Below are 27,368 nucleotides of genomic sequence, written 5' to 3' on the forward strand. Positions count from 1 at the left end.
ACTGTTCTGAGGTGCACAGCCAGGAAGACATTGGGAGAGGCAGGGAGTCCCTGTGAAGGAGGAGGAGGCCCTTATACGGCTGCTTAAGGCCACAGGCTCTAGTCAACCAGGTGCCTCTCACACACCATGCCCACACCAGGTTTTGTGCTGGCCAGGGGTCCAAACTCTGTCCCTCCAGCTGTGGAGGAAAGTGGTCATCTATGTGTGGTGAGCGCTCCCTGCTGGCCATGTGTAGTACTACACAGAAGCCAAAAGGGATGATAGCCACCCTCCCCTAGGGAGATCTGGACAAGAGTTGGAGGGACCTCCCAATGAATGATGTGGTCCTGGGCTTTCTCCTGTCCCTTGAAATATCTGTCTTCTTGGTCTCAGAGTCTCAGGGGCCGCCAGACCCTGGAACCTGTTGATGCTGAGGCCTGGTGCTTTGTTGTTTTGTATTTAATCAAGTAACTGCAGTCAAACAACAATTATTATGAACCCGGTGTGTGCCAGGTGCTCAGCAAGCACTCAGTCAGAGCTGCATGGACCTCACAGTCTGGCAGGATGAGGTGACTGTGTGGTACAGGCCTGGATGCCTAGCCTAGGCACCCTCCTCTTGGACTGTTTGTCGGCCCGGCCCAGTTCTGCACTGACTCTGCACATGCCAGCCTGGGCCCATCTCACCTGTCTCTCCTATTAGAATGGAGAAGAGCAGCAAGTACTCTTAACTGCTGAGCCATCGCTCCAGCCCCCAGACTTGAACTCGTTTTGAGGACAAGGATGTGACTGTGGTCCCAGGGCTCTTTGGCCCCCCCCCCCCCCCGGCTTTGCTACAGAGATCTTGGTACACAGTAGGTACTCAGTACATGGGCGAAAAGAAAAAAAGAACAGGCAAGTCGAGCTAGTTCAGCCACAGGGATCCTCAAGGAAGGCGCTAATGATGGGATTTTAGGCAGGGGCTGTGTGAGGGAGGCAAGAGGTGGCCTTAGGACTCAGGAGCGCTGGACCATGAGCTCAGGTGGCAGGGATTCTGGCTTGGCCTGCCAGTGCCTGGGACAGGGCCCGGCACAGCAGGGACGTTATATAAACATCTGTGGGAAGACAGTCAGCAAAGGTTACACAACCCTGCCCACACTGGTCCCCGAGCCAGTCTGCTTTCATCCCCCAGAGGCAGGGGGATCAGTACCCATCTTCCGTGTCAGCTCTTCAATCTGAACACAGCGCTGCCTTTTGGAAAATTCTATCTTTCCCTGGCCATAGCAGAATTAACTCAACCTAGCCTCTAACCCTGCCCCGAAGAAGCCCAGAGAAAGCTCAAATCCTGGGGGAACTTCTGCCCAGCCTGGCACCTCCCCCAGTGTCCTGAAAATAAGGTTCTAGGGACCCCTGGGTGCTCACTCTTCCTGATGGGGGGGAGGACCAGGGAGGGGTCAGCGATGACAGACACAATTGCAGAAAGACAGCTTTATGCCCATGAGTTGGATCATGAGCTTTATTCATGCTTCTAAGTGTCAGGACAGGAAATAAACTGATGACCCCGCCCCCATCGCCTTGGTGCTGGGGAAGAAGCTGAGGATGGGAGGGAGGCAGGGGGACAACAAAGGTCCCACAGCCTTTGTGCACAACACACGCCAGAGGCAGAGGAATACTTTAGGGTCCTTTAACTCCTAAATGGGGGCAGCTGAGGTGGGCTCAGCTCAAGCCCCCTGTTGTCCAGCAAGGGCTCTGTCTGCTGGTGCCCCAGCTCCCAGGCGTGTGCCTATCAGAGACAGAAGTCTCACCCCTCCCGCCACACACACCCTGTGGGAAGTGTGCACATGTGGGCTGCTTCGGGGGATGAGGCAGCCTGGCCACCTGCTGCTCCTGCTCAGAGCCCAGGCTGGCCCAGAGCAGAGGAAGCCCCATTTTTTTGCAACTTTGCTGAGGAGTTTTCCCTGGATGGGGTGTTCCTCAAACACGTGCTCTGGGTAAGAAGCTTCCTCCAGGTGAGGAGACACCTCCGTGGGGACACAGGGTCCTGCAGCACATGGAAAGCTGGTTTTGTTCCGGCAGGAGGCAGGAACAAGGGCCCAGTCTGTAACCCCTCACCACCCTAGCTCTGCTGGCCAGGCATCTAGAGGTGGTGCCATGAGCAAGAGTCTATTCAAGCGTGAGTTCCCTGCCACCAGCTGGCTCACCAAGGCCTGCAGGCAGCCCTCCTGGTAGGTATAGCCTGCAGCGTTTTCTCCTCTCCCATTTCTCTCAGCTGTAGCTCATATCTGCCAGCCACAGATACTGCTACTGCCTGGAGGATCTCCCCTGAGCCTCTTCTCATGTCAAAGGCCTTGAGAATGGTGACAGTGGTGTCCTCAGAACCTTCCAGCACTGTCTGGTTCAGTCACATGGTGTCCCAGCTCCCCCGGAAGTCAAGCTGACCAAAGGCCAAGATGTTTCCTGTCCAAACCCTGAATTTCTGTAAGACCCAGAGAAGGCCGTGATTCAGCAGAAGGGTGTGTCTGAAGCTTCAGGCTCGGATTTGGGTGTAGGCTGATACCTGGTATTGTCAGGGAGAGCCCAGCCCAATTTGAGGGGTGGGATGCCTCTGAACTGGAAGCTTTCAGGGAATCCATGGTCCTCCTGATGGAGAGGGAGAGGGTGGGACACACCGGTAGAGTGCTCTGGGCTGGTTCATCTCCCCATTTTTACCCTGGGCTGCAGCAGTCCAGGGTGGAGCCTCAGAGGTTCTTCCTGGCTCGCAGCCCTGGTATCAGGGGCTTCCCTGTGAGCTCTGTGCCATTCAAGGTTCTGCATCCCCCATAGCCAGTTCCAGTGATGGGGAGGGGTAGGTTTGTGAGCAGGAACAGGTGCAGTGCGTGAGAGGTGTGTCTCCAGATACCACAGGTCCTATCGGCTTGTCAGAGCCACCTCCTAGAAGCTCACTGCTTACTGGCAATCTTCTTTTTCCGAGCAGACAACAGATCATAGAAGGGGACACGGGTGATGCTGGCCCTAGGGGTATGGGAGGAAATGAGACTTCAAGGTTGGTTGGAGCGTAGGACCTCTGGATTTGTGGTTCGGGGTGTGTGACTCCCATGGAGGTGATGGCTCACCCCACTGCACAGGAAAGGCCAGGGACTGATGTAGAGAAATCCTGCTCTAATAACATTGTCCCTTAGGTAGGCCCAGCAAGAGCAAGACCTTGGGTTTGGAGGTGAGAGCCCAGCAGAGACTCCCCCCAAGACTCCTTTTCTGGCCCCTTTAGAGAACCAGGAAGAGCGAGAGAGCTAGTGTTGAAATCAGCTGGGCCCCTCACTGTGTGGCTCTGGGCCAGGCTCTGCCATCTCTGTGCCTCTGATTCTTCCAGGTCCTAGGACATGGTCTTTGTCCAGTGGCTACACCTGTCTTCTAGCTGACAGGTCTACCACTTGCCCAGGTCTCCCCTCTGACTGAGCTCCTAGCAAGGACCAAGTGCCCGGGCCTCCCACTGTGCCCATGAAGTTGGCATCTTTCTTCTGTTCCCTAGGCGTGACATGGAGATTAGGGCAAGAACTCGCCCACCAAAGGCCACCAATAGGAGGGAGACCTGGCATTTACTTCTTTACAGACAAGGAAAGAAGACCCCGAAGAGGCAGGAAGGGGACAGGAAGTGTTCAGTGTCCTGGCTGCCCTCACCTGATGGCCTCGATCCACTGGTCGCGCTCCTCGGCGTTGGCGGCGGAGATGCGGTAGGACTCATGCTTCCCCTCCACCACCTTGCCGTCCCCGTCAGTCTTGCATGCCTTTATCTTCTGGCCCCGGCAGCTGGGGTTGTATAACTCCAGGCAGAACTGTGGGAGGTGCCAGGTGAGGGCAAGGTTGGCGGACAGGGCTAGGCCACCCCTGGGGAGTGGGGGACCACAGAGGCAAGAGCAGCTCTCCCACGGAATGCCCTTCCCTAACTGCTCAGGGGGAGAGGACACCAGGCACCTACTATATACCAGGCTCCCTAGAATCCCATGGAACAGATGGGGAAACTAAGGCTCAGAAAAGAGCTCTGACTTAGAAGTCCCCCAGTTAGTGCCAGAGTTCAGCCCCACAAGACAACTGAGGCTCGCTGCTAAAATGACACTGACCGTCCGGCTTCCAAATCTCCAGGAGTGACCCCTACAGAATAGCCCCGCCTTGTGGAGGGCACCTTGTGGGCACCTTCCCGCTGTACTGGAAATCCCCAGATGGACTCTCACCGGCTTCTTGGGGTCATCCACCTTCTGCACAGAGAGGTTCTCCAGAGGAATGATCCCCCGAGGCTCCTTGTCCTGAGGAAGTGAAGTCAAGGACAGGAAATGTGAGCTTGGGGCCTCCCCAGACCATCTCTCCAGACTACCCAGCCATAGATGGACACAGCACTAGAGCCCTGTTTGGGATCTGGGAGACCCAATTAAACTTTTTTTTCATTTTTATTGTATGTGTATGGATGTTTAGCCCGAATGCATGCATGTGCATCACATGTGTGCAGTGCCCACAATGGCCAGAAGAGGGCATCAGATCCCCCCTACCAGGGGATTGGAATTACATACAGTTGTGAGCTGCCATGTAGGTGCTGGGAATTGAACTCAGGTCCTCTGGAAGAGAAGCCAGTGTTCTTAACTGCTGAGTCATCTCTCCAGCTGATTTATTTATTTGTTTATTTATTTATCTAGTGATCTATTTATTTTCTAAAAAAGAGTCTTGTTGTGTAGCTCAGGTTGGCCTTGAACATGTTAAGATCCTTCTGTCTCTACCTTCTCAGTGCTGCGATTATGGGTATGAGTCCCCATGCCTAACCTTTAGGTGATATATCCATCTTTGAACAAGTATTTTTTTTTTCCAGTGCTGGGATTTGACCAGGGCCTCACATGTGTTAGGCCCATGCTCTAACCCTGATCTACATCCCCAGCCCAGGAAACACAACTTTAAGTGAGTGCTCCCTCTTGCCCAGTCCCTCCTCCTCTTTGTTCCTCAGTTCTCCTCATCTGTGAAATGGGAGTAGAGAGGAGCTGAGCACTCTGAAATAGCCTAGCACTCTCAGGTGGTGGCAGCAGCTAGCTGGAGGGTCTGTTGTGGCTGGTTGTGTTCCAGTCCCGCCTTCCCCTACACTCACAGTGGTGAACTCAAAGTAGTAGAGGCAGTTGTCCGTGAGGATGAACCAGCGTCGCTTCCATGTCTTCACACGGCCGCCTGAAAGAAGCCGGCAGTGCGGTAGGTCAATCTTCCTTCTCCTGGGCTACCGTGCACGCACCCCCCCCATTTCCAGAGCCTCCAGATCCATCCTTTCTATACTCTAAGTGTTAGTGGCTCCCATTGCCCCATTTACTCGTATTTGGGTTCTCAGAGATTAGATAGAGGGGACAGTGGCACTGTCCCCTGCTCTCCCAGGTCGCTGTCACCTGACCCCCACCGGAAGCCACCCAGACCCAGACTTGCTTTATGTGCTTATGGTGCTTAGCATTGACTGTCAGGGTGACAGGCTCTAGAACCATCTGGAAGTGAGCCTCGGAGCCTGTCTGTGAGGAAGTTTCTAGATTGAGTCAGCTGAGGTGGGAAGGCACACTTTCAATGTGGGCAGCACCATCCCAGGGGCTGGGGTCCCAGACTGCCGTCATCGCTCCCTGCTTCCTTACTGTGGACACGATGTGATCAGCCACCTCAAGTTCCTGCCAGGAGGAGCTTGTCCCTCAGAGCCAAACGCGCCATTCCCCGCTTGAGCTGCTTTTGTTAGGTGTGTTGCTGCAGCCCTGGAAACAGTAGCTGACACAGCATTCTAGCGTTGGTTCACCAGGCTTGGGAAAAAATGAGGAAGCGAATCCCTGTGGCCATCCAGAAGGAGGAGGGCCACCGGCCACCCCATTTTTATAGATGAGGAAACCAAGGCTAGGAAAAGCTAGGCCATGTGTCCATGTCCTGTCCATTCAAACTCCAGTGCCACTGCCCTGGAGCCCAAGCTCTCAGCCATGCTGCTATGTGGCTGGTACTCTCTGGGTCACTGTCTCCACCGTCCAGCTGCAGACGGATGCTGAAGAGTGGCTTGTGGGGTTGGCCATGAGGCTCTGGTGCCCCACTGCTGACCGGCTTTGTGACTTGAAGATACTTTGGGGGGCCGGGAGTTAGTGTCTGGGGCAGCATGGGAGGCCCTGAGACCTGTAGGAGGAGAGACTGGGGTACAGTGACAGTCTGGGATGAGGGTGAATCTGCCATAGTCTAGGCCCATGGTAAGTGATGGAGGCTGCCTAGCTGAAGCCCTTCCTCCAACATGAGGCATTTTTTTCCTCACCTGCCTTGGAAGACCACAGTCCCTGGCTGGCTGGTCCTGCTGGGGAGGCTCCTGGGAGTATTCCTGGAGGAGGCAGGGCTGGCTGCTTCTCTCAGCCGCCGCACTTCCCATGGCCCTTTGTCTGAGCTACATCCCATCTCCCCCTCCTCTTACTTCAGGGACATCCAGCCCTCTGCTGCCCCAGATGTGACACTTGCTGGCTGTGCGGCCTTGAGAAGTTGCCCTAACCTTGCTGAGTCTTGGCTTCCCAAGAATGGCCACCCAAAGGTCAGGCTATTGGAGGACCAGCATCTCATGTTCAGTGGTCCTGCTAGACTACTAGTCTGCTAGACTTTTCTCTCCATCCCTCTGGGAGGAAACAGAGATGTCCATGGAGCCCCCGTCTCCCACTGCTCCCTTACATCCAGCCTCCTCCTCCACCTGCATCCCAAGACAGAAGGATGGGAGGAGGGTAGGTGTTTTTATGTGTGTATGGGTGGGTGAGCATACAGATGGATGGGTAGATGGATGAATGGATGGATGGGTGGATGGATGAAGGGTGTGTGGGATAGGTAGATGGATAGGTGGAAGGATGGATACGTGGATGGACGAATGAGTGGAGGGGTGGGTGGATGGATGGATACATAAGTGTATAGCTGGGTAAGACGATGAGACAGGTAGGTAGACAGATGAGAGGCTGGCTAGGTGGATGGATGAGTAGGCCGATGAGCGGATGGGCAGGGCAATGGGCGGGGAGCTGGATGACTGGGAGGGTGGTGAGAGGAAGGGTAGAATGGGCAAGCAGACTACTGGGCTGGGTGTCAGGTAACCGAGTGCTGCATAGGTCCCCATCTGAGATATAATATGTGTGTGCGTCAGCCACATGTGTGCAAGTGAACCTATCAGAGTGTGTGCACAGAGGTCTTACCCAGCTTGAGTAGCCAGCCTTCACGGTCAGGATTGAAGAAGGTGTGGGTGAGGTCACCGCCGTCATCCTCAGGGATGGAGAAGGGCTCACTCTTGATGCTGTCAAAGAGGTTCTGTCCAGGAAGATGGGAAAGATGGGTTCAGTCCATTGGGTTTGGGGGCTGGGCCGCCTGGCCCAGGTAGCCTTGTGAAAGCCTTCCCTGTCCCTCAGGTGACTGGTGCTCTTCTTTGCGCTGGCCACACCCACACCTTTGTGTCCCCCTCCCCTGTGTTGCCTCAGGGCAGAGTGAGCAGGGTGGATGCCTTAGGTTGGCACATGGGGACATAGACACACATACCCACCCTCCCCGGGCACAATAGCTGGAGTAGGGACTACTTCAGGCAGTGCTCATGATGGGAGATGCCCCTCTTCTACTTAGGTAGACAGTAGAACCTTCTAGATAACACATGCTGGGTGAAGATAGGTGAGGCCCTGGGGAGGAGGGAATTGATAGCTGAATTCAGGCCCAGAGGCCCAGCAAGGGAGGTCCGTAGTGGGGTGCTGACCATAGTCTCTGGTTACAGGGATTGGGATGGGGAGGGTCCCCCAAGAGCTGACTTCAGTCCTTCATAGATGACCATAAAAAGCTGCTTAAATATACAAGGAATGACCCTGGAGGGTGATGCACTCTCTGTCAGGGAAGGTAGATGGCTCCTACCCTAGGGCAAGGTATGGGTGCAGACCACCCCAATCCAGAGTGTTTTGAACCTTCTTGGGGCGCTGGTCTCCTCCAGTGCTGGGGCTGGACTTCTAACATTCTAACTTGCTCCTGCTTGTTAAAGCCAGGAGGCAGTGTGCAGCCGTTACCTCTCAATGCATCTGACTTTGCAGTGACATCTCCTAGGACTGTACGGATGATTTCACAGCTTGACGTATATATGGGTGGGTGGGTATGTAGATGGACGGGTTGGCAGATGAATGAATGCCTGACTCCCACTATTTACTGCCATCCTGTCCTTTGTCCAGGGGTCCCCACGGGAAGCAGACCTAATGCTAGTTTTCCTGAGTCTATGGAGGTGGGGCTGGAGCACCCTCCAGCTAAGCCTTTAACATCCCCTCTCGATCTCCCTGTGGTGTGGGGGTGAGAGAAAAGTGGGGACCAGCTTCTTCTGGGCTAGGGGGGGAGGGGGGAGCGTGTGGTTGCGGGGGTAGCAGGCTTTGCCTTAGGAATCCCCAGGTGACTGACTGGTACAATGAGTATCCGAGACAGGAAGGCCTGAGCAGTAGCTGAGCTGCCAGCTCAGACAAGTATTAGGGAGGCCTGAGGAGGCGTCGGGGTGGCAGACAGGGCCTCAGCCTCTGCTAAACCCACAGGGGTACCTGGAAGTTTCTGTGGTCACAGTATCATGGTGCATACGAAACAGCAGCACCCCCATACTTCCTGTGTCTTGAAAACACCCTGAAGTCGCTGTCACCGAACAAACCACTGCATAGAGACCTCTCGGGGCCCTGGGTGTACAGCATAGCCTGTCTCCCTGGGCTTTGGGGCCCTGTCCCAGGATCCCCTCTCCTCTCCTCTCTTTCTGTCTAGGTTGTCCAGTGAATTGGGTACCCTCTTTCATCCCCAGGTTCCAGGAAGGGACAGTCACTCCACTTTGGCTGTTTAGAGCCCTTCTGCTTGTGTGCTAGAGAAACAAATTTAGATAAAGACACATGACCCCAACCAGTCAACAGGACTTACTTCCAGGGGTTTAGTTTTGCGGGGAGAAGCTAGTAGCCTGAACCTACATGGGTATCTTTGCAGTAGCCAGGATCTAAGAGATAACCACTGTGCAGGACAGGCTTGCTGTGACATGGAGCCCCCTCAGGCCACTGAGCTCCCAGATCTAGCCACACCCAAAGCCGACAGTCTAAAGGCAAAGGGATCCCTGTTCTTTATAGTTATATTAGTTGTGATTCTTCCATGCAGTGTGGCAGGACAGAAAGGTGTGAAGAAAGAGACATCGAAATTTACATATGATGGACCAGCAAGATGGGTTAGTGGATGGAGGTGCCGCTAAGCCTAATGACCCGAGTTCGAGTCTTTGGAGGGAGAGAACCGACTCCCGCAAGTCGCCCTATGACCTTCACATGTGTACTGTGGCAACACATAAGGGACAGACCACATAGAAGAACCCCCATGTCCAAATGCAGGAGAAGGTGTGAGGAACCCCAAAGGGACTCCAAAGGATGAGGACTGGTGGCCGGCAGCTCATGACTCTCAGTCCTGTCTCAGCTCTCCAGTCCTCCTCCTTTCTCAGAAAAGCTTTTTTCTTCCTTAATAAACCCGATCTCTCCCATTATCCTTGTGTCCCTGGCCCAGTTCTTTGCTCCAGGACACAAGAGCCTGGAAATCAGTGGATATGCCTTGTGGATTCAGATCCTCCTCTGTGACAGGGGAGGTAGCATGCTTAGGTCCTCTGTCCTCAAGATGCTACCTTCTAGTTTCTGCAGGAGGCAGAGCTCCAGAGTCAGACAGCAGCTGGGACTCTCTTATTACAAACATGAAGCCTCAGGTGAACTACCTCCAGTGGTGCCCTGTGACCTTAGCTGGACCCTGGGAATGGGGGGACACAATAGCAGCATGCCTAGGACACGGCCTGCTCTGACAGGGAGGCCCAGAATGGCCCATGGAGGAGCTGGGGTTCATCCCCTCTTTAAGTACTTTTAAGTACTGTCTCCCAGCCTGCCTGTATCCACAATACATCTCTCAGTTTATCCTACAAGGACACCCTCCGGTGCTGTGTGACCTTGGGGTGACCTCTTGGGATATATATCTGTGTAAATTTACTTCTGCCTCTTGGTGCACTTTAATGCATTTTGGGGTTTCCTAGGTCCATGGAGAACTCACTTCTGCAACAGGATAATATTACCCTGGGTTCTGGCTTCTAAAATATTTAAATGAAGCCAGGGAGAAGGTGAGAGGATCCTGGGTCCATGTGGCTGCCTATGAAAACCTGGGATTGTTCTTAGAGCAGGCCTGGACACTCTGTGACAGAGCTGGGGGAGATTCTGGTCCACCAGCCACTCCCCATGCTATCCCTGCTCGAGGGCTTCCAGAGTCCAGCTCCCAGCTGAAAGACAGGCAGCCAGCTGGCTGAGGCTCTGCTTGGCTCTGCTCTTTGCCTGGCTTTGTGTTGCTGACCAGGGCACGGGGCCCTTCCCAGGCCTCCTGGGCAGGGCGGAAGCTACATGGAGATGACCGAGTAGACCACCTGCAAGAAAGTCCCAGCCTGAGGACATGAGGAGGGGACGATGCGGAGGGAGGCTCTCTGGGTGGAAGGTTGGAATGGGCGTCAGCAGGAGGCCTTACACGTTCAGGGCACATGTCAGACACATGCTGTTTCCTCCCCCAAGTGTGATGAAATGCCTGTATTTATAGCCTACTCTCAGGCTGATTTTGTTTGTTTGGTTTTTTTTTTTTTTTCTCTTTGTTTTTTGACTTCTTTTTTTACTTATTTGCTTTGAGATGGCATCTTCTGTAGCCCAGGCTAGCCTCAAACTTGCTGTGTAACCAAGGATGCCTTTGAACTCCTGATCCTCCTGCCTCCTCCATGCTGGGATTATAGTGTGTGCTACAAAGCCTGTTTTGTTTTTATACTGGGGATTGAACCCAGGGCCTTGTGTATGCTTGGCAAGGATTCTACCAGCTGAGCCACAATGCCAGCACATTCTGAATTATTCTTTCTGATGACATGGGCTGCATTTATGTCTGGGTTTAAACAGGGCAGACCCTACCCTTAACGTTAAAAAAAAAAAAAAAAGACTGCTTACAGCAGCCGTGATTCAGGTTGATCACCCCCACTCTTGGAGGGCACGGTGGACTGAACCCCAGGGAACCACCCAAGGCTACTCAGCAGGCGATAGGGGAGATGGGGCTGCTCAGAGCTCTGGTGGTAGCAATCCTTATTTGCAGAGTGGCTCCTGCAGGACCCGTGTTCTGTGGGCTGAGGGGATGGCTCTGATCTGGGGCTGTGTCCTTGCTCACCTCTCTGATCCTGGGGAGACATTGGTGCTCTGAGTACCAGGGTGCCTCTCGTTGAACCGTATGACTGATTCTCACCAGGCCAAGCATCTGGTGTTGCCAACCATGTGTTTCTGAGGCTGGCCTTCACTCACATTTACTGCATCTCAGGGGATCACACTGGATCACACTGGATGCTGACCCTTCCCAGCTAAACCCTGCTTTCTCCTCCCAGAATGCCCTTGCCCTGCTTCCCCAGGAAGACTCTTGTACTGGCTGGTTTTGTGTGTCAACTTGACACAAGTTAGAGTCACCAGAGAGGAAGGAGCCTCAGTTGAGGAAATGCCTCCATGAGATCCAGCTGTAAGACATTTTCTCAATTGTTGATTAATGGGGGAGGGCCCAAGCCATGGTGGGTGGTGCCCATCCCTGGTCTAGTGGTCTTGGGTTCTATAGAAAGCAGGCTGAGCAAGTCATGTAAAGCAAGCCAGTAAGCAGCAGCCCTCCATTGCCTCTGCATCAGCTCCTGCCTCCAGGTTCCTGCCCTGCTTGACTTCCTGTCCTGGCTTCCTGTAGTGATGAACAGCAAGGCGGAAGTGTAAGCCAAATAATAAACCCTTTCCTCCCCAACTTGCTTTCTGGTCATGGTGTTCAGTTGCATCAATAGAAACCCTAAGACAAATCTTATCCGGGTGTCTACGCCCAGTGAGGAAGTCACCTGCTCTGGCCAAGTTTCTGGGGTGACACCTTTGCCTGTCCCCCAAGATCTTTCTGTAGCAAAGCTCTCACAGTCAGCATGGATGACATCAGTGAACTTAGGGAGCTGATTGCTGATGCAATTTATGTGTAGATCCCTTCTCACCAAACCTCCGATTTGGTCTAGGCAGGACCAGCATAGAGTCATCCTGGGTCCCTGTGCCCAGAACAGAGTTTGGTGCGGTGTAGTGAGATGGGGCATTGGGATAATGGAACACGAGGCTTGGGCCTAGCCTTGCTGTAGAGCTAGTGGGGATTGTGAGAGACTGACTGTCTTCCTCTGAGGACCCCAGCCAAGCATTTTCTCCTCCTGGCTTGCAGAGACTCTGTGATTCTGACCTTAGGAGGCACTGTCCCCTTTTATTGGGAGGGGGCAGCTCAGGATGGATCCTAAGGCCTGTGCATGCTTTTGAACCTCACTCCTGGCCCTAAGTATCATTTGGGGGGTAGTATGAATAGCGCTTGGCCAGAGTTCCCCAAATTCTGTATAGGAGGACTTCCTGGAGTCTACCTGCAGCTATCCTTGTAGAGATGAGGCCATGTTGAGGAGGCCACCTCCCAACAGCGACTAGCCTGGCCGTTCCTCATGCCCTCCGCCTTGGCTCTGCCTCGGAGGGGTGCGACTCCCAGAGGACCAGTAAGATAGTAGTATTCTCACCCTCAGCTGCTCCTCGGGCAGGTCGCTGCCATTGTTGATGCCGCGGTTCATGGACACGAAGCGCTCGAAGGGCGGTCTGTCCCGCACGTTGGGGTTGTGTAGGCCAGTGTTGAGCATGATGACCGAGAAAGACAGCACGTAGCAGGTGTCTGTGGAACCTAGCGCTGGTCACCGTCCGGGCCCAGGTTACTGTCCCCTCCTCTGTCCCAGTCCTAGCAAGGCCCTGAAGGTTCACCCTGTCCCTGGCTGATGTTGGCAGACATTCAGGGCCCAGCCTCCCCCTCCCACCCTTGCAAACTTCAGCTGCAGCTTCTGCAGCTCTGCCCCCCTGTGGCTACGCCCTCCTTCCCTTTCAGATCCAGCTTGCCATCAGCTGCAGCCCTTCCAGGCCCGCCCACTCTGTTCTCTGCCTCCTGGGAACGCGAGCTCATTGTTAGCTGCCCTGCTAGTTAGTAGCTTGTTCTGAGCTGCCTGGTGGGTCACGCTGCCAGCAGCCTGCCGCATAGGGCAGACCACAGGCTTGGGCGTGTGGCTGCCGTTCTGGGTCTTCTCAGGATCCAGAACCTGAGGGGGCCAGTTCCAACCTCTTGACCTTCAGCCTGCTCATGTGACTCTTGAAAGCTGCTGTTATAGGAAGCGATGACTCTCCCTCCCACAGCCGTGGTCCCGACCTGTGCTCAGCTCTCGGCACCCCGAGGCCTAGCCCGGGAGACAGGTACGACTACATCTCCATCTTAAAGACGAGACACTGAGGCACAAGGAGGGCGAGTCACACGCTCCAGGTCACACAGTGACAAACTGATTGGCTGATTAAAATGCCTTCCATTCTACCCAGACTGATTGACTGAGGGTCTCACTTGAAACCCAGCTGGCCTTGAACTGGCAGCGATCCTCCTGCCTCAGCCTCCCTAATGCTGATGTTAGAGATGGATGCCACCACCCCTGAAAGTTGCAGATAATCGTGGGTTTAGGCGTGTGAAACCTGCAGGCAAGCAAATGCCAGTTCTTAGGTTGTGGCCAAGTGTGGCAGAAACTGCAGGGGCTTCTGCCCTCCGCACAGCAGAAAGGGAACAGTCTGCCCTGGGACAAGTTGCTTCTTGTCAGACTCTGAGTCATGCTTCACCAGGGACAATCTGCTGCTGAGCTTAGAGAGTGATGTTGGGATCTGATGCTCCTGACAAGAGGATCCAAAGGCCCTGTGCGTATAAAAGTGCTGCGAAAACTGGAACCTTTTCTATGTGGTAACTCCAGAGCCAAAAGAAGAGGCACAGCCAGTTGGCTGTGGCGGCCCCTCAATCATCCTGTCCCTCTCCCAATATGTGGTTACCCTTGGAGATGGGGGGTGACTGAGCCTGCTGGTCACCTGCTCTGCTCTTTGCCCCTTATCTGCCCTTCCAAGGATGCACTGGGCCCTTTAAGTGAGACATGAAAATGTTTCCCTTATTGTAAGTTCCTAGAGAACTCCTAGTTATCCTTGAGAGCCTCACCCAGACCAGCCTTCCCCTGCGAAGCCTTCCTGTACTCCACACTCCCACATGCTGGTCTATCTTTCCCTGCTGCCCCTCCCCAGGCTCATGCTCTAGGCAGGCATGGAGTCCGTGCCCAGTGAGGGTTTAGTAAGGACCTGAACGAATGGCTAACGTGTTTAGAGAATATGAGGAGCCTTGTCACCTGTGGACCGGAAGACACCTGGATTGCAGAGGCAGTAGCGAGCAGCGAAGGCCTCCATCATGCGGTCAATCTTTTGGGCCTCACCAGGTAACCGGAAGCTCCACAGGAACTGCCTAGGGAGACAGGGCCATGGTCAGTGAAGCAGATGGGGCTCTCAGTGATACCAGCCAGTGCCTTGCCTCTGCCCCTGCAAATGGGAACCTCCTCTAGGTTCCAACACAGGGCAGGTGGGTTCGGATGTGAAGGGGCCAGGAGCACAGGAGGACATGGAGTCACATTTCTTACAGAGACTTGGGGTGGAGCAACAGGCTCTGGCTGTGGGGCCCTGGGCCGCGTCTCTCCTAGATGGGTCTCCCTGTCCTGGGACCTAATCTTCCCCCCAGTTCTGGAAGCTTGTGATTTGGTGTCAGCTAAGTTTTCTTGTCTCCACAGGTCAATTAAAACCTGCTCAGCAATAGCTTATTGAATGAGTTAAAGAATGAATGAATGAATGAATGGCTAGAGATGAGTGCTTCCTAAACTCTTCCTCCAGGAAGCCATACTCTCTGGATGGATGCTAGTGACCTCTTCCTTCAAAGCCCAGATCAAATGACTCTCTTGGGAACAGACATCCAAGCCTTCTCAGCCGCAGCTTTAAGACTCCCTAAGAGACGTGAAGTTTTTACTAAGACTTAACAACTGACTTGTGGAAGTGACCAGCAATGGCTGGTGACAAGTCCTTCCTCATTTAGTCCTTCTGCCTTCTGGATTTGGTACTGATTTGACTCAGGGAATCTGCCTTCATTTTCCTTTTCTGCGTCTTGTTTTCTTTCTTTCTTTTTTCTTTTCTTTTTTAAAGAGAGGGTAGCCCAGGTTAGCCTGGAACCCACTACGTAGCACAGGTTGGCCTGGAGCTCACAGCAATCTTCCTGCCTCAGACTTCCCAGTGCCTTGATTACAGGTGTGAAACACCACACCCAGCTGTGAGGTTTCTTATTTGTGCCTTGCCCTGGGTCACATGGGGAATGAGGACATTATGGTTTGGGGCTTGTGCTGCTACCTCGGGGCTCCACACTGGGCCCACGGATGTGAAAACACAAATAGCAGTGAGCATTGGAATCGGGCAATCACAAGTCATAGCAGCCACATTCTACACGGAGCTGGGCGCAGGTATGTACCTGTGCTAGTCTAGAAAGTGCTAGAACGCAGTACTAGAGTCCCCAGATGGCCGGGAGGAAAGGCAGTTGCAAGTCTCTCAGGCCTTAATAATGGTGGCAGAGCAACGAGAGGCAGCTGCCCTGGGCTGGATTCCCCACCCCCCACCCCTACCACTCACCTGAGGGCCTGAACGAGGTTGAGATTGGCAAACTCGTGGCAGTCCACAAAGGCCTGTAGGACCTGCAAGTTGATGGGGTCCCTGGAGGGGGACAGGAGAAGGGGGAACACTTGTCAGCTTGCACACATACAATCAGCCCTGGGTGACGGTAAGCTCTGGGTTTGGACCTCCTGGGCCTCTTAGTCAAGTTCTCCCTTGGTCACTTCCTGCCTGGTGACCCTGCTCAAGTCCCTGAACGTCCCCACACCCGAGTTTCCTCATCAGCTGCAGGAAAAGCAGGGTTCTCTGTTTCCTTCCTCTCCCCCCAGCTCTCAGGTCAGGAACCTGTGTGCCACGTCACCCAGAAAGTGTGGGAGAGGGGGGCTGGTGACTCCTGAGCCTCCTCACCTGTGGCCTAGCCCTTCTGCCAGTCAGGTGCTCCTGTCTAGAGCCTCCACGGATCCCCCTGCCTCATCCCCTTCCTTCCTTCCTTCCTCCCTCACACTCCTTCATTCTCTTCAGCCTGCTGAGATGAGCTTCTCTGCCCTAGGGCCTCTGCTTTGACTGCTCTCACTCTCTGGAATCTTCCAGTGTGCATTGCCCCCACCTCCACATGGAAAAAAACCAGAGATCCAGCTCAGAACCCTCCTGTCTTTGCCTCTTTTCTGCCTTCTGTGTACCAGACAGAGCTCATTTCTGTCCCTCTCTTTTGCAGGAAGCTTCTGTCCCTGAAGACAGGAGCTTGACCATCTCCTCTAGACAGCTGCCATTCGGAAGAGAGCTCAGATCACAGAAGACATAAACAACTGAATGGATGGATGGATGGATGGATGGATGGATGGATGGATGGATGGTCCAGCCTTGGAGCCAGTGCTCATTTCAAGTCCTAAGCATGATGGCTTTCTTTCCAAGCACCCCGAGTGGCACTTCCACCTACACACCCCCACTTTCCAACTCCCTGTCTGGGGTCCTCTTACTTTTCCCCCAAGTAGGTGCCAATGGCTGTCTTGTTGAGGCCGTCACCCTTGTACAGGAACTGGGCGATATCCTGGACACCAGAGGTCAGCAGCTTGTGCTCAATGAGGTACTGGATGCCCTGGAGGTGACACAGAGACCATGTGTGCCCCAATAGCATAGGCCCCTGGCTCCCCGGGGAGGAGGGGTGCCCTAGAGCTGCCTTTGGAAGGTGGTGACCTCCCCATCTCTGGAGCTGTGCTAAGTGACACATGTTTGTGCCATGTGCTTCCCAGGGTCCCTCCAGCCTGGCGTGCTTAGACTATAGCCTCCCGCGGCTGCCGGGAGTCGCAGTGCTAAGATTCGGTGATTCAGCCTCTCCTTTTGTTTCCTCCAAGTTAATATTATTTCAAATAGTTTCATTTCATCACACTAGCAGTCGGTGCCCATTGTGTAAAAGTCACACAAACCAGCTAAATCAGAAGGGGAGGAGATGGTACAGACCCCACCTGGGAGGTAGCCAGCTTCCATAGCAATGACCTTCACGCCCCTTCTCTAGGAGATGGGAGGGCACACCCTTGCCTCTTGTCACCTTGAAGCTAGCTTTGCTCATATGATAGGCTTTTGAGCCCCTCTCATTGCTGCCAGGCTCAAAGAGTCATCCCCCACCATGTGTGGAGGACATGGGGTGGTCTCTGGTGTTTGGCTCCTTGTGTCCCTGCTGCTCCTAGATGGAAGGCTGACAGAGCTGGGAACATATGTGCATGTCTGTATGAGGGCCAGTAAGGGGAGCAGTGGTCCAGGGCTGTGCCAGGGGACTGTGTACAGCTGAGACAGTCTTAGCCAGAGCTTGGCATTCCCTGTGGCTGCCTGGACCCTTGCCCTGGTTCAGTGTGTGGCTTCCTTCTGTGCCTGCCCCTTCTGGAAAGCGAGCCCATGGCCACCTGGCAGAGGGAAGGGCTGCAGGCTGGCTCTGAGATCATGAGCAACCAAGCTTTAGAATGTGTTTCTGTAGCCGGGGCTTGGAAGACATGCTAGGGACAGAGTTTGCCATCTAAGGGCCTCACTGCTCAAGCCTGTTCCAGAGGAGGGCATAGGGCCAGGGAAGAAAGGGAATGGGTCCAAGTTGGGGGGACTTCACAGCCTCCCATTTTGGGGCTGCAGTGCTGTGCAATGGACAGAGACAAGCCTCAGTTGGGGACCAAAGTCTTGGCTCCGAGGGGTTCTCAGCTGTCTGCTCTGTTGGGTGGGTTGTGGGACCAGCTGCGAAGGTACCCAGAAGGCAGCCTCCTCCTCTAGCTCTGCTGTGCACATTGGTGAGGCCCATGTCCCCCTCCTGTGGCCATACAGATGCCCACTTTGGTGGGATCCATGTCCCCTCCCCTGGATATGTACCTTAGCAGGGTCCATGTTGAATTTCTTCCTCCCAATACACATCTCCTTCTCTTTCTGCGCCATCCGGCTGTGAACAGGGAGATACAAGCATGGTGGCCTCGGATGCTGCTGTCCCCCACAAGACCTCAGGGGACCTTCCTTGGGAAGGTCAACATGCCTTTGGAACTCGACATGTAGCCCCAGCCCCTGAGTCTGGACCACCTGGGAGAGCAAGAACGGGGTGGGGGGCATCGAGGGGTGGGGCTGCAAGCAGAGCTCATTGGGGAGGATGCAGAAGGCTGGGGAATGATGGGACCAGTGAGAACGTGGGCCCCAGAGGCTGCTTCCAAGCATAAGTCTTGCTGTATGTACTCTGGGACCTGGCCACTAGAGGCGGGTTGTTTCATCCCTGTCAGGCCTCAGTTTCCTTCTCTGTAAGAACCGTCTGCTGCCCTCACCCAGGGGATGTGTATGTGCATATATGCATGGGCATGGGCACGAGATGGTGGAGAGGCAGAGGCCTCACGAGTGGGGCAGGGAACCGGCAAACCATGTTTAGTTCTTTAGTTCAGTGCCCTAGAATTCTAGCGGGCGTGTCCAGCCTACTGGCCACGCCTGGCTACATTTGGCCCTGGAGAGCTATGAACGTCCCCCAACGCAAAGGTAAACTTACTTAAAACACTGAGGTTTTTTTTTTTTTTCCAGTTTGTAGCTGAAATGTTGTTGTGTTGGTTTTACAGTGTTGAGAGGCTGTGGTCTAGGAGACTGTGTGAGAACCTAACCTCCTTATACAAATGGGGAAACTGAGGCCCAGGGAGACAGCCCTGTCCTAGGACAAAGAGCCAGCAGGAGTCATCCTGTGTGAGGGATGAGGGACTTGGGGATGGGGGAGCAGTAGAGCCTACTCCAGGTCAGGTTTATGGTCCCCATGTACCAGTGTTCCTTCACCCTCATCCAAGGGGATGTTTCTTTGCTCATTTGGTTCCAGCTGCCCCGATCAATAATGTGTAGGGTGATTGTATGGGGAGGTGGGGTGCAGGGGGAGAGGGTGGAGGTCACTTGGGAGTCGGTGGGGAGTGTCTCAGACAGTCTAGATGGAGCTGTGGTATCGTCTGTGGCACATGGGGACTGAGGTGTACCCGGGCACTGTCTTCCCACAGGCTGGGCCCCTCACCTCTCCTCGGTGCTCTCGAAGCAGTCAATCTGAGCAAACACGTCTGCGATTTCATCCTTCAGCTTCTGTGGACACACATGCGAGGGGTGGCCCGGAGGTCAGGATGGCCCTGCAGCTCCCACTCTGCCTGGGGTTCAGGCCTCTCCCTTTGTGCCTCACTCAACCCTCTCGGATCCTCTCCTTCCTGTCCCCTTTCCCCTTGAGAGCAGGAGCTCAATGGCTCTGTGTGCCCTTGTCCCTCCACTGGCCCTTGCCTCAGGAGTGGGAGTCCCTGTGACCTCACTTGACATGTGTGTGTGTGTGGTTTGTGTTTGTGTGTGAGCGTGAACATGTATGAGTCTGTTGAGTGTGAGTGTGTGTGGGTCTATGAATGTGAGCACGTGTGCACACACCTGGATGTCTTCCAGTAGTTGCTTCCGGTGCCATTTGATCTGTTGTAGCTCCTTGGCCTCCCCACTGCTGAGTTCGGCGAGATCTGAGGAGAGAGGAGGATCGTTTAGTTCTGCATCCCAGGGCTCCTCCTGGGGAGATCCATGGCTCTGGAGCTGGTGTGATACTTGCTGTTATCCCTGGGGCCTGACTGGATGCTACCAGCACTGAGAGGCATTCTTGGTCATCCCTGCCCAGATAGGATACATCTCCTTCATAATTCCCTACTTATGTAGCCCCACTTCTCCACCATAATTCCTTTCACTCCCTGAAGAAAGATTTCCCGTGGCCATTGTGGGGTCACCAGGCCACACCTAGCTGCAAGGGAGGCTGGCAAACGAGCTTTATGGGATTTTCCTGTTGTCCTGACTTTGTAACAAGGGAAACAGAATGGGGGGGCATTAGTTTCTGCTCTCAGACACTGTGACTCAGAAAAGAGAAATAAAATGACTAAGGTTGCACAGGGGCGAAGCCACAAAGCCTGCCGGGACCCTGGATTGGACAGGCTTCTAATCTTGTGCTATCCTACTGACCCCCAAAACAAAGTGAGACCCATGGTCCTGGACTAGTATGACCCTGACCCCCCCACCAGGACAATGCTCCCCATTCTCTACCTACCACACTCTAGTCAGAACCTCCACAGAGCCAGGCATAGCAGTTCACACTTGTGATCATGACATTAGGAAGCTGAGGCAGGAAGATTACAAGTTTGATGCCAGTCTGGGTTATAAGATGAGACTCAGTCTCAAAAAAGAAAGGAAAAATGCAAACCATGGCCAACAATGTGGGCAATGTGGGCAGCTAAGGAGCTCCAGGCCTTCCCAGAAAGACCACAAGGAAGATCTTGGTCAGGGCACCTGGTCACCACTTCCTATAGTTCAGGAAGAGAGGGCACCCCTGAATTCCTGGCAGCAGTGACTAGTGGAAGCCAAGGGCAAGAGAAAGGACAGTAGAAAGATGGGGGCACAAGTTGGGAGAGGACATGAGTAACTTTATGGAGGAAGGTGGGCATGGAGTTACAGGGTCACCAGCAGGCGGGCAGGCAGGAAGGGCATGAAAACACAACACCACTAATGACCTGGTCACTTGGTTCACCAGCTTCCTACTGGGCCACCTTGGTTCTGGCACATTGAAGGAAGTAGCCACATGGTGTGGCAGGAAGCTGGACTCCTTCCTGGGTGCCTTGACTACCACCCATCCATGTCCAACCAAGCAACAGCGGACTTTGGCCCTGTGCCACGATTTCTCCGGAAGGTCCATGGACTTGAATGTTTGCTTTAGCAAAGACTATTCAGTCTTTTATTTTTATTTTTGTATTGCTAAGGATAGAATGAAAGGCTTTGAACATGCCAGACAGATTCTCGACCCCTGAGCCCCATCCTGGTCTGCCATTCATGTTGGCTGGAGTCCACAGAGGCTCAGGCACACATGGGTAGCTCCGCTCCTTTACCCAAGGGCTTTCACACACCACGGGACCATGTGAAACCAAAGAGCCTCTTTTGCAACAAAGGTCGCATGCAGTGGGACCTACTTGTCCCCACACTTATCACCACCAAGGCCTGCTGGTGACAAGAATGGGGCAGCCTCATGACGGTGCAGCGGAGAAGGTCCCGTACTTGGATGCCCCCTCCAGGATGCTTGTTGCCCCTCTCCATGACACATGCAGCTGGTTGCAGGGCTCCTTAGGCAAGAGTGCTGCCCTGGTGGGCTTGCCAGAGCTTTCTTTTTATCCCTGCAAGAGGTCTTGTTCAAGGTGGGCCAGATAGGATTATGACACAGTCTCATTGAAATCCTAGCTCCAACAGGGAAGGAAACCCACCCTTGTGATTTTTTTTAAAGGGGGTTCAGTTTAAGACACAGACACTCAGGAAGGTGAGGTGACATATCCCAGGTCACGCAGTTGGGAAGAGGCAGGGTGGGATTCCAGCAGGGTTACGGACACACAGCTCTGCCGAGGTGAGGCAGGTGTGTGTGTGTGTGTGTGTGTGTGTGCATGCATATACACATGCATGTCTGTGTTGGGGAGTGAATGAGTATGTGTGCTCACCTGCGCAGAGACCAGAGGCTGGCACCATATGTGTTCTTCAACCACTTTCTGTCTTCCTTCTTTGAGACAGCGTCTCTCACAAACCCAGACTGGCTGGCCAGCAAGCCCCACCTGGGTCCCAAACAACTCTGAGAATTCCTCTCCACTCAACCTCTTCCTGAGCTTTTGGGGTGCATCTCAACCCCAAGCACCTTGATGCCACCTCTGTCTAGCCCTTGACTCCCCCCGCCCCAATCACCAGGTCCTGCTGTTTCCATGGCCTCTACCATCATCGGATTACCGAGGTGGAAGCTGGGCTTTCCAATGCCACCATGACCCCCTCCGCGTGCCAGCTCTGGGTGTTCCCCAAGCCTGCTCTTTGAGGATCCATTGTATGCCTTCTTCTATCTCTCAATCCCAACTGTTCTGCAGAAGGGGTTTCTAACTTCCTCCTATGTATGATACTCTTGGGGTTCAATGGCCTCCCTCAGTTGGCACAACTGGATGGTGGCAGGGCTGGGATTCATATTCCACCCACCTGGGGCTGGAACCGCCAACTCTCCTGTAACCTTGCGAAACCCACAAGCCTGGGTGTCCTGACCCTGTGCCAATTGCAACAGCGTGAAAATAAAGATGCAGGAATGAGCCTGCAGCAGGACCTCCTTTGAGGGAAACTGAGGCATGGGAGGGGTTGGAAATAGATACAAGGAACTAGGATTCCTAGGGGAGTGGGCAGGGCAGGGGCAGTGAGGGGTGGCCTGAACCTTGCCCTCTCAGCCATACTCAGGCTCTGTGGTGGCAAAGGATTCAGGGACCCTCTGAGGAAACTGTCCCCTTTCCCCAAGTCTTGTCTCCAGCGAGTTTCAGCTGTTCAAGTACATCTGAACCACAATCTCTGGCCTGCTGCCCCAACACAGGCCATGTGTGCCACAAGGACCCTCTGACTTTTATCAGGCCACTCATCAAAACACAGAGCTCCCCACCCCCCAATTCCAGATCTAAGGATCTAAGATCGGGGGTGATGTAGACACTGCCAGACAGGGGCCTCTGATGTGACCCACCAAGGGTGGGTTTCAGGCACTGGTGAGGGTCCTGGGAGAGGCTGTTTTGAAGCAGTACAGACACTAGAAACATACAGACATATCACCATAGGATGAGTATCCAATCCTCCCATGGTGCTCCCCAGCCTCTGCCACCCTTCTCCCCTGCTCTGCTTTCTGTGCTCCCAGCCTCCCACCACCCTTCACCCCTGCCCACTCTACCTTCTGTGCTCCCAGCCGCCAATCACCCTTCACCCCTGCCTGCCCAGCTTTCTGTGCTCCCAGCCTCCCATCACCCTTCACCCCTGTCTGCCCGGCTTTCTGTGCTCCCAGCCTCCCACCACCCTTCACCCCTGCCCACTCTACCTTCTGTGCTCCCAGCCTCCTGTAACCCTTCACCCTTGCTTGCTCTGTCTTCTGTGAACCAGTCTCAGGTCAGTGAGTGCCTGATGCCCACTGCCCTGAAGCCACCACCCCAGCTCCTCACCACTTCCCCCATGTCCTTCCTCTTTTCCATCGTATTTTTAGTGTCTGCAACCCTGCTTCCAGGACAGCTGGCTCCACTTCCCCTTGTCGGTGGAGGGGGTACCATGGGCATACAGGGAGGGTGCTCCTGAGGGGCATTGGGTTGAGGGGTATCAAACGGGGGACACTAGCAGCTTCCTCTCCCTGCCAGAGGCCTCTAGATTCAGCCCACCTGCTCTCATCTGCTCACCACTGGCCTTCATCAGGGCTTTCTCGTGCATTCAGGGCTCACCTTCTTGTAGGCCCTGGGGGAGGGATTTGACTTGCTTCCTTGCATGACAGGTCCACAACAGGAGCCAGGGTGGGGTGGGGCAGCCTGAGAGAGTCCTTGTCACCGTCCTATCGTCCTATCTGTCCTATCCATAAACATCACAAGGAAACCAAGGCCTGCTGAAGGAAGAGGCCCAGCCCTGGTGCTTGCCATTCATTTATGGACCTCTGAGAATTTTCTCATTCTCAGAGGCGGGCCGGGAGGACAAAGGGTCAGCCATTCACAGACAATGAGTCTAGGGGGAGTCCCCTGCCACTGCAGAACTCTGTGGGACCTGCTCTGGGAAACAGAACGATTGCCCCCTTCCCAGAGGCCTCCTCCAGGAAGTCCCCAGCTCCTTCTCTCACTCTGCGCGTTTGTGCCAGGTCAGGTATAGGTCAGAGTCCCCTTTCCATCCACCCAACACCCTGGAATGTCAGTTCTTGTGAAGCGCATTGCAGGGCTGTTGGTAACATGAATGAGTAAAGGAATGACCCAAAAGACAAACCAATCCACGGAAACCCCAAATCCTCCACAGATTGGCCTTGTCCATTTCTGTATCTAGATCGGCCTGAATGGCATCCCAGCCTTTTGCAGCCCCTGTCTAAGGTGGGCCCTTCTTTTAGGCTCTTCTTGTTTATTGGCCTTATGACCTGAGCCTAGCCAGTCTGCACCCTTAGCTCCCCTCTGGGAGCCTCAGGTTCCTTATCTGCACCAAGTGTGGACTGTCCTGTCACCTCATTATGTCAGGACCCCAGTGAGTAAAGGACTCTGAATGACCTGGGCAGAACCTGCCTGTTACCCGGTGTCCCTTTGCCTTCTCTGAGGAACTGGGCGCACCTTCCCCTCTCCCACAAAACCCCAGAGAGGCAGCGAGAGCCTTGGGCAAGGTGACAAGAGCCATGTTCTCTCACAGTCTCATGTATCTGGTCCATAAATGAATGGCTGTCGGAAGAGCACTAGGCCTTCCTAGTGCCTGTGGGTGGGGCCAGGCTGTTCAGGGCTTAGGTGGTTAGGTTTCATTTGGAGAAAGGCATGGGTCTGGGCCAGTTCAGAGTCACATAGCCTAGCTTAGATAGCCACCGCCATCCCTCAGAAGCCAGAGCTCCGGGGGGACTTTCTGAGGCTCCTTCCATAGCCCTGGTCTCTGCCCCTCAAGGATCACACTAGCTTGTACCAACTCTGCGGCCTCCTTCTTTTCTCTCCCTCAGGCCCAGCACCCTGGCTACTGAGTGAATGACGTCTACTGCATTAGGGCCTCACTGTCTGCGTTACTCCTCCGGGCAGTGTCCCCAGACTCCATCAAAGGCCACCAGACCCAAGAGCAGAAAATGTGCTGCAGGCCCTTGCACCATCCAGACACATCTCACCACCAACAGCACAGAGGTCATTCTGTCCAGCTGCCTCTGGGCCCTCGCAGAAGCTCTTCCCTCTGCCTGAACACTCTTGCTCAGAACACCTAAGAACCCTCTCTGTGCTCAAGCTGTGTCCCCTCGAGGCCTCCCAATGCCCTCTTCCCTACACCGTGTCCTCCTGTCTCGTTCTTCACCACCCCCTTGTTACATTCCCTCCATCCCGGAGCTGACCCAGGAGGTCAGCGACCACTCAGATCCCTGTGGGACCCAGGGACCAGCAGCCCAGCCGGGTCCCCAATCTGCACACAGGGTTTGATGTTTGGGACTGGTTAAAACCAGTTTTACTTCTGTGCTCTCCGGGGCCCTCCCTGCAAGGCTACCACTGCTTCCCTGTTCTGCAGGAGGAAATGCTGAGGCCCATGGCTGGGCCCCGTTCACTTACCTGCATGACACAGGTCCATTCTGAAGCCCTGGGGGAAGGTGGCCCAGCTGTTTGTCTTGCTAGCTCAGCTGCTGCTCTGGTGGGTGGCCGACAGGGCTGGTCACAGCACCTTCCTGCCCGCCCCGCCCAGACCCTGTGGGAGGAAGCCAGCCTTGGCCACAGGGGTCTGTGCGCAGGCTCCTGACACAGCACACACTTCCTAAAGACAGTTGCATTTTGCCAGTTAGCTGGGACCCTGGCATCTGAGTACTAAAGAAAGTGGAGTTGTGGAAGACAGACAGACCTGGGACTGGGACTTGGTAAACAAACATGCACGCACACACACACACATGCACACATGTACACACATAGACACACAATACACACACCTTCACACGCACACACACAAATGCACACACACGCACACACGTGCACACACACACATGCATTCAGCCACAGGGGAAGAAGGAGCTGAAGCTAGATCTTCTCTGGGGATGAATGGACTTTTACCCAGCAACCTCCCTGTATACAAGCCAAAGGATGTCCCGTTTCTAGGGTCCTCCCTGAATTCCTCATCAATTTTCACCCTAGAAAAGACAAATTCATTCAGCGGCCCCTCCCCATCTCATTAAGTATCTAATTTCCCTTTCTCCCCAGGCTGCTGGGAAACTCACCATCAAATCTGTTCAGTTCTTCTGTGTGACTCTGAGGCCAGATTCAGTTGTCTGACTCTCGGGACTCATGTGACTTTGGGCTCGCTGCCGTGCATCTGCCTTGAGTTTCACTTTGCTTGTCTGTGAAGGGAGTGGCCACACTCAGTCTTGGGAACCTAGCAAGGGCAGTGTGCGGTTCTTGGGACACAGTAGGTGCTCAAGAAATGCTTCCCTTTTGGGCTTTAGTTTCTTCCCCCCATTGTTGATGGAAATTCACAACTTCATTGCTTAGCTCTTTTCTGGCATGTTGGTTCAAATCCTAGAGGGAAAAGGGGTGGCACAAGGAAATGTTCATCAGCTGAATGCTCACTCCTTGGGGTTCAAGTCACATCTGGGCTTACTCTGTGAACTAGGATCTCTCCAAATGGGAGGAGGATGGGAGTGTCCAAGTGAGGATGAATGAATGAATGAATGAATGAATGAATGAACGAACCGACTGAGGGGAGGTATTGCGGAAGATACAGAGCCCACAGGCACTTCCTTCCTGGAGTAATACACTTCTCTGACCTAGTGGTCTAGGCCTGTCATCCTGGCTTCTTGGGAGCTTGAGGCAGAGGTTTGAAATATCAAGGCCGATTCAGGCAGCTTAGTGAAAACCTATCTTAAAATAGAAGCAAAAAGAGGGTTAGGGGCCATAGCTCATGGGCAGAGAACCTGTCTAGCATATCCAAGGCCCTGCACTAAAACAAACAAATAAATAAATAAGATGAAAGGAGGTGCCTTTCTGCCCCTGGAGTCTGAGCTCTTAACCCACAGATGCTAGCAGAGGGGATGGTACAGTTTCGTTGATCAACAGCAGGGGGCACTCCACTGGCTTATGGAGTAGAGTGGGCTGGGCTCTGCAGCACTCTGGTTTCCCAGATACCCTGTATCTCCTGTATCAGTCACTTCTCTTGGTGGCCGTGGCAGCAGAGGAGGAGGAGGAGGAGAAGGAGGGGGGATGAGGAAGAGAAGGAGGGGGGATGAGGAGGAGGAGAAGGAGGGGGGATGAGGAGGAGAAGGAGGAGGAGGAAGAGGAGGAGGAGGAGAAAAAAGAAGAAGAAGAAGAAGAAGAAGAAGAAGAAGAAGAAGAAGAAGAAGAAGAAGAAGAAGAAGAAGAAGAAGAAGACGACGACAAAGGCAGCTTATAAAAGAGTCTAATTGGGATTGGGCTTTGGTTCCATAGTATCACCATCATGGTGGGGAATATGGCAGCAGGTAGGTATAGCCTGGAGCAGCAGGGAGCTCACATCTTGATCCCCAAGTATCAAGGTATGAGACAGGGAGACAGATAGACAGAGACAGAGAGAGACAGAGAGGTAGAGACAGAGAGAAACAGATAGACTGGGAATGGTACCAGTCTTCCATCCACTGGGGACCAAATATTCAAACATATGAGCCTATGGGGCCATTTGCATCAATCCACCATACCATGTAAAAGCTAGGCATGATGTTGTACATCTTTGACCCCAGCTCTGGGAGGTGAAGACAGAGCTCATGAGCCAGCCTAGCTGAATCAGTGAGTGCCAGGTTGAGAGAGAGAGAGAGAGAGAGAGAGAGAGAGAGAGAGAGAGAGAGAGACCCTGCTTCAAAAAACAAAGTGGAGGGAGAAT

The 27,368-nt window shown here is 54.0% G+C and overlaps 1 protein-coding gene across 4 annotated transcripts; it reads right to left on the reverse strand.

Annotated features, from left to right (window-relative positions):
* Positions 1 to 1,428: 1,428 nt before the first annotated feature.
* Positions 1,429 to 25,800, reverse strand: Cyth4 (cytohesin 4). 4 transcript variants are annotated; one of them, XM_050165731.1, is made up of 14 exons: positions 25,738 to 25,800; positions 25,085 to 25,283; positions 19,410 to 19,492; positions 19,018 to 19,082; positions 17,865 to 17,931; positions 16,493 to 16,611; positions 15,537 to 15,617; positions 14,222 to 14,334; positions 12,551 to 12,699; positions 7,155 to 7,266; positions 5,078 to 5,154; positions 4,182 to 4,253; positions 3,631 to 3,785; positions 1,429 to 2,967 (listed from the first exon to the last, which is right to left on the reverse strand). In XM_050165731.1, exons 2-14 carry the CDS (start codon positions 25,101 to 25,103, stop codon positions 2,895 to 2,897), a joined length of 1,185 nt encoding a protein of 394 aa, XP_050021688.1. In that variant the 5' UTR covers positions 25,104 to 25,283; positions 25,738 to 25,800; the 3' UTR covers positions 1,429 to 2,894. The 4 variants fall into 4 exon arrangements, with proteins under 4 accessions (XP_050021688.1, XP_050021689.1, XP_050021691.1 ...); XM_050165732.1 differs by having other exon boundaries at positions 25,085 to 25,217; positions 25,738 to 25,793; XM_050165734.1 differs by lacking the exon at positions 25,085 to 25,283 and having other exon boundaries at positions 25,738 to 25,754.
* Positions 25,801 to 27,368: the final 1,568 nt, after the last annotated feature.

This window comes from Alexandromys fortis, unplaced genomic scaffold, assembly GCF_014885135.2.
Source record: "Alexandromys fortis isolate MF-2015 unplaced genomic scaffold, M_Fortis_MF-2015_v1.1 scaffold_157, whole genome shotgun sequence".
Taxonomy (NCBI): domain Eukaryota; kingdom Metazoa; phylum Chordata; class Mammalia; order Rodentia; family Cricetidae; genus Alexandromys; species Alexandromys fortis.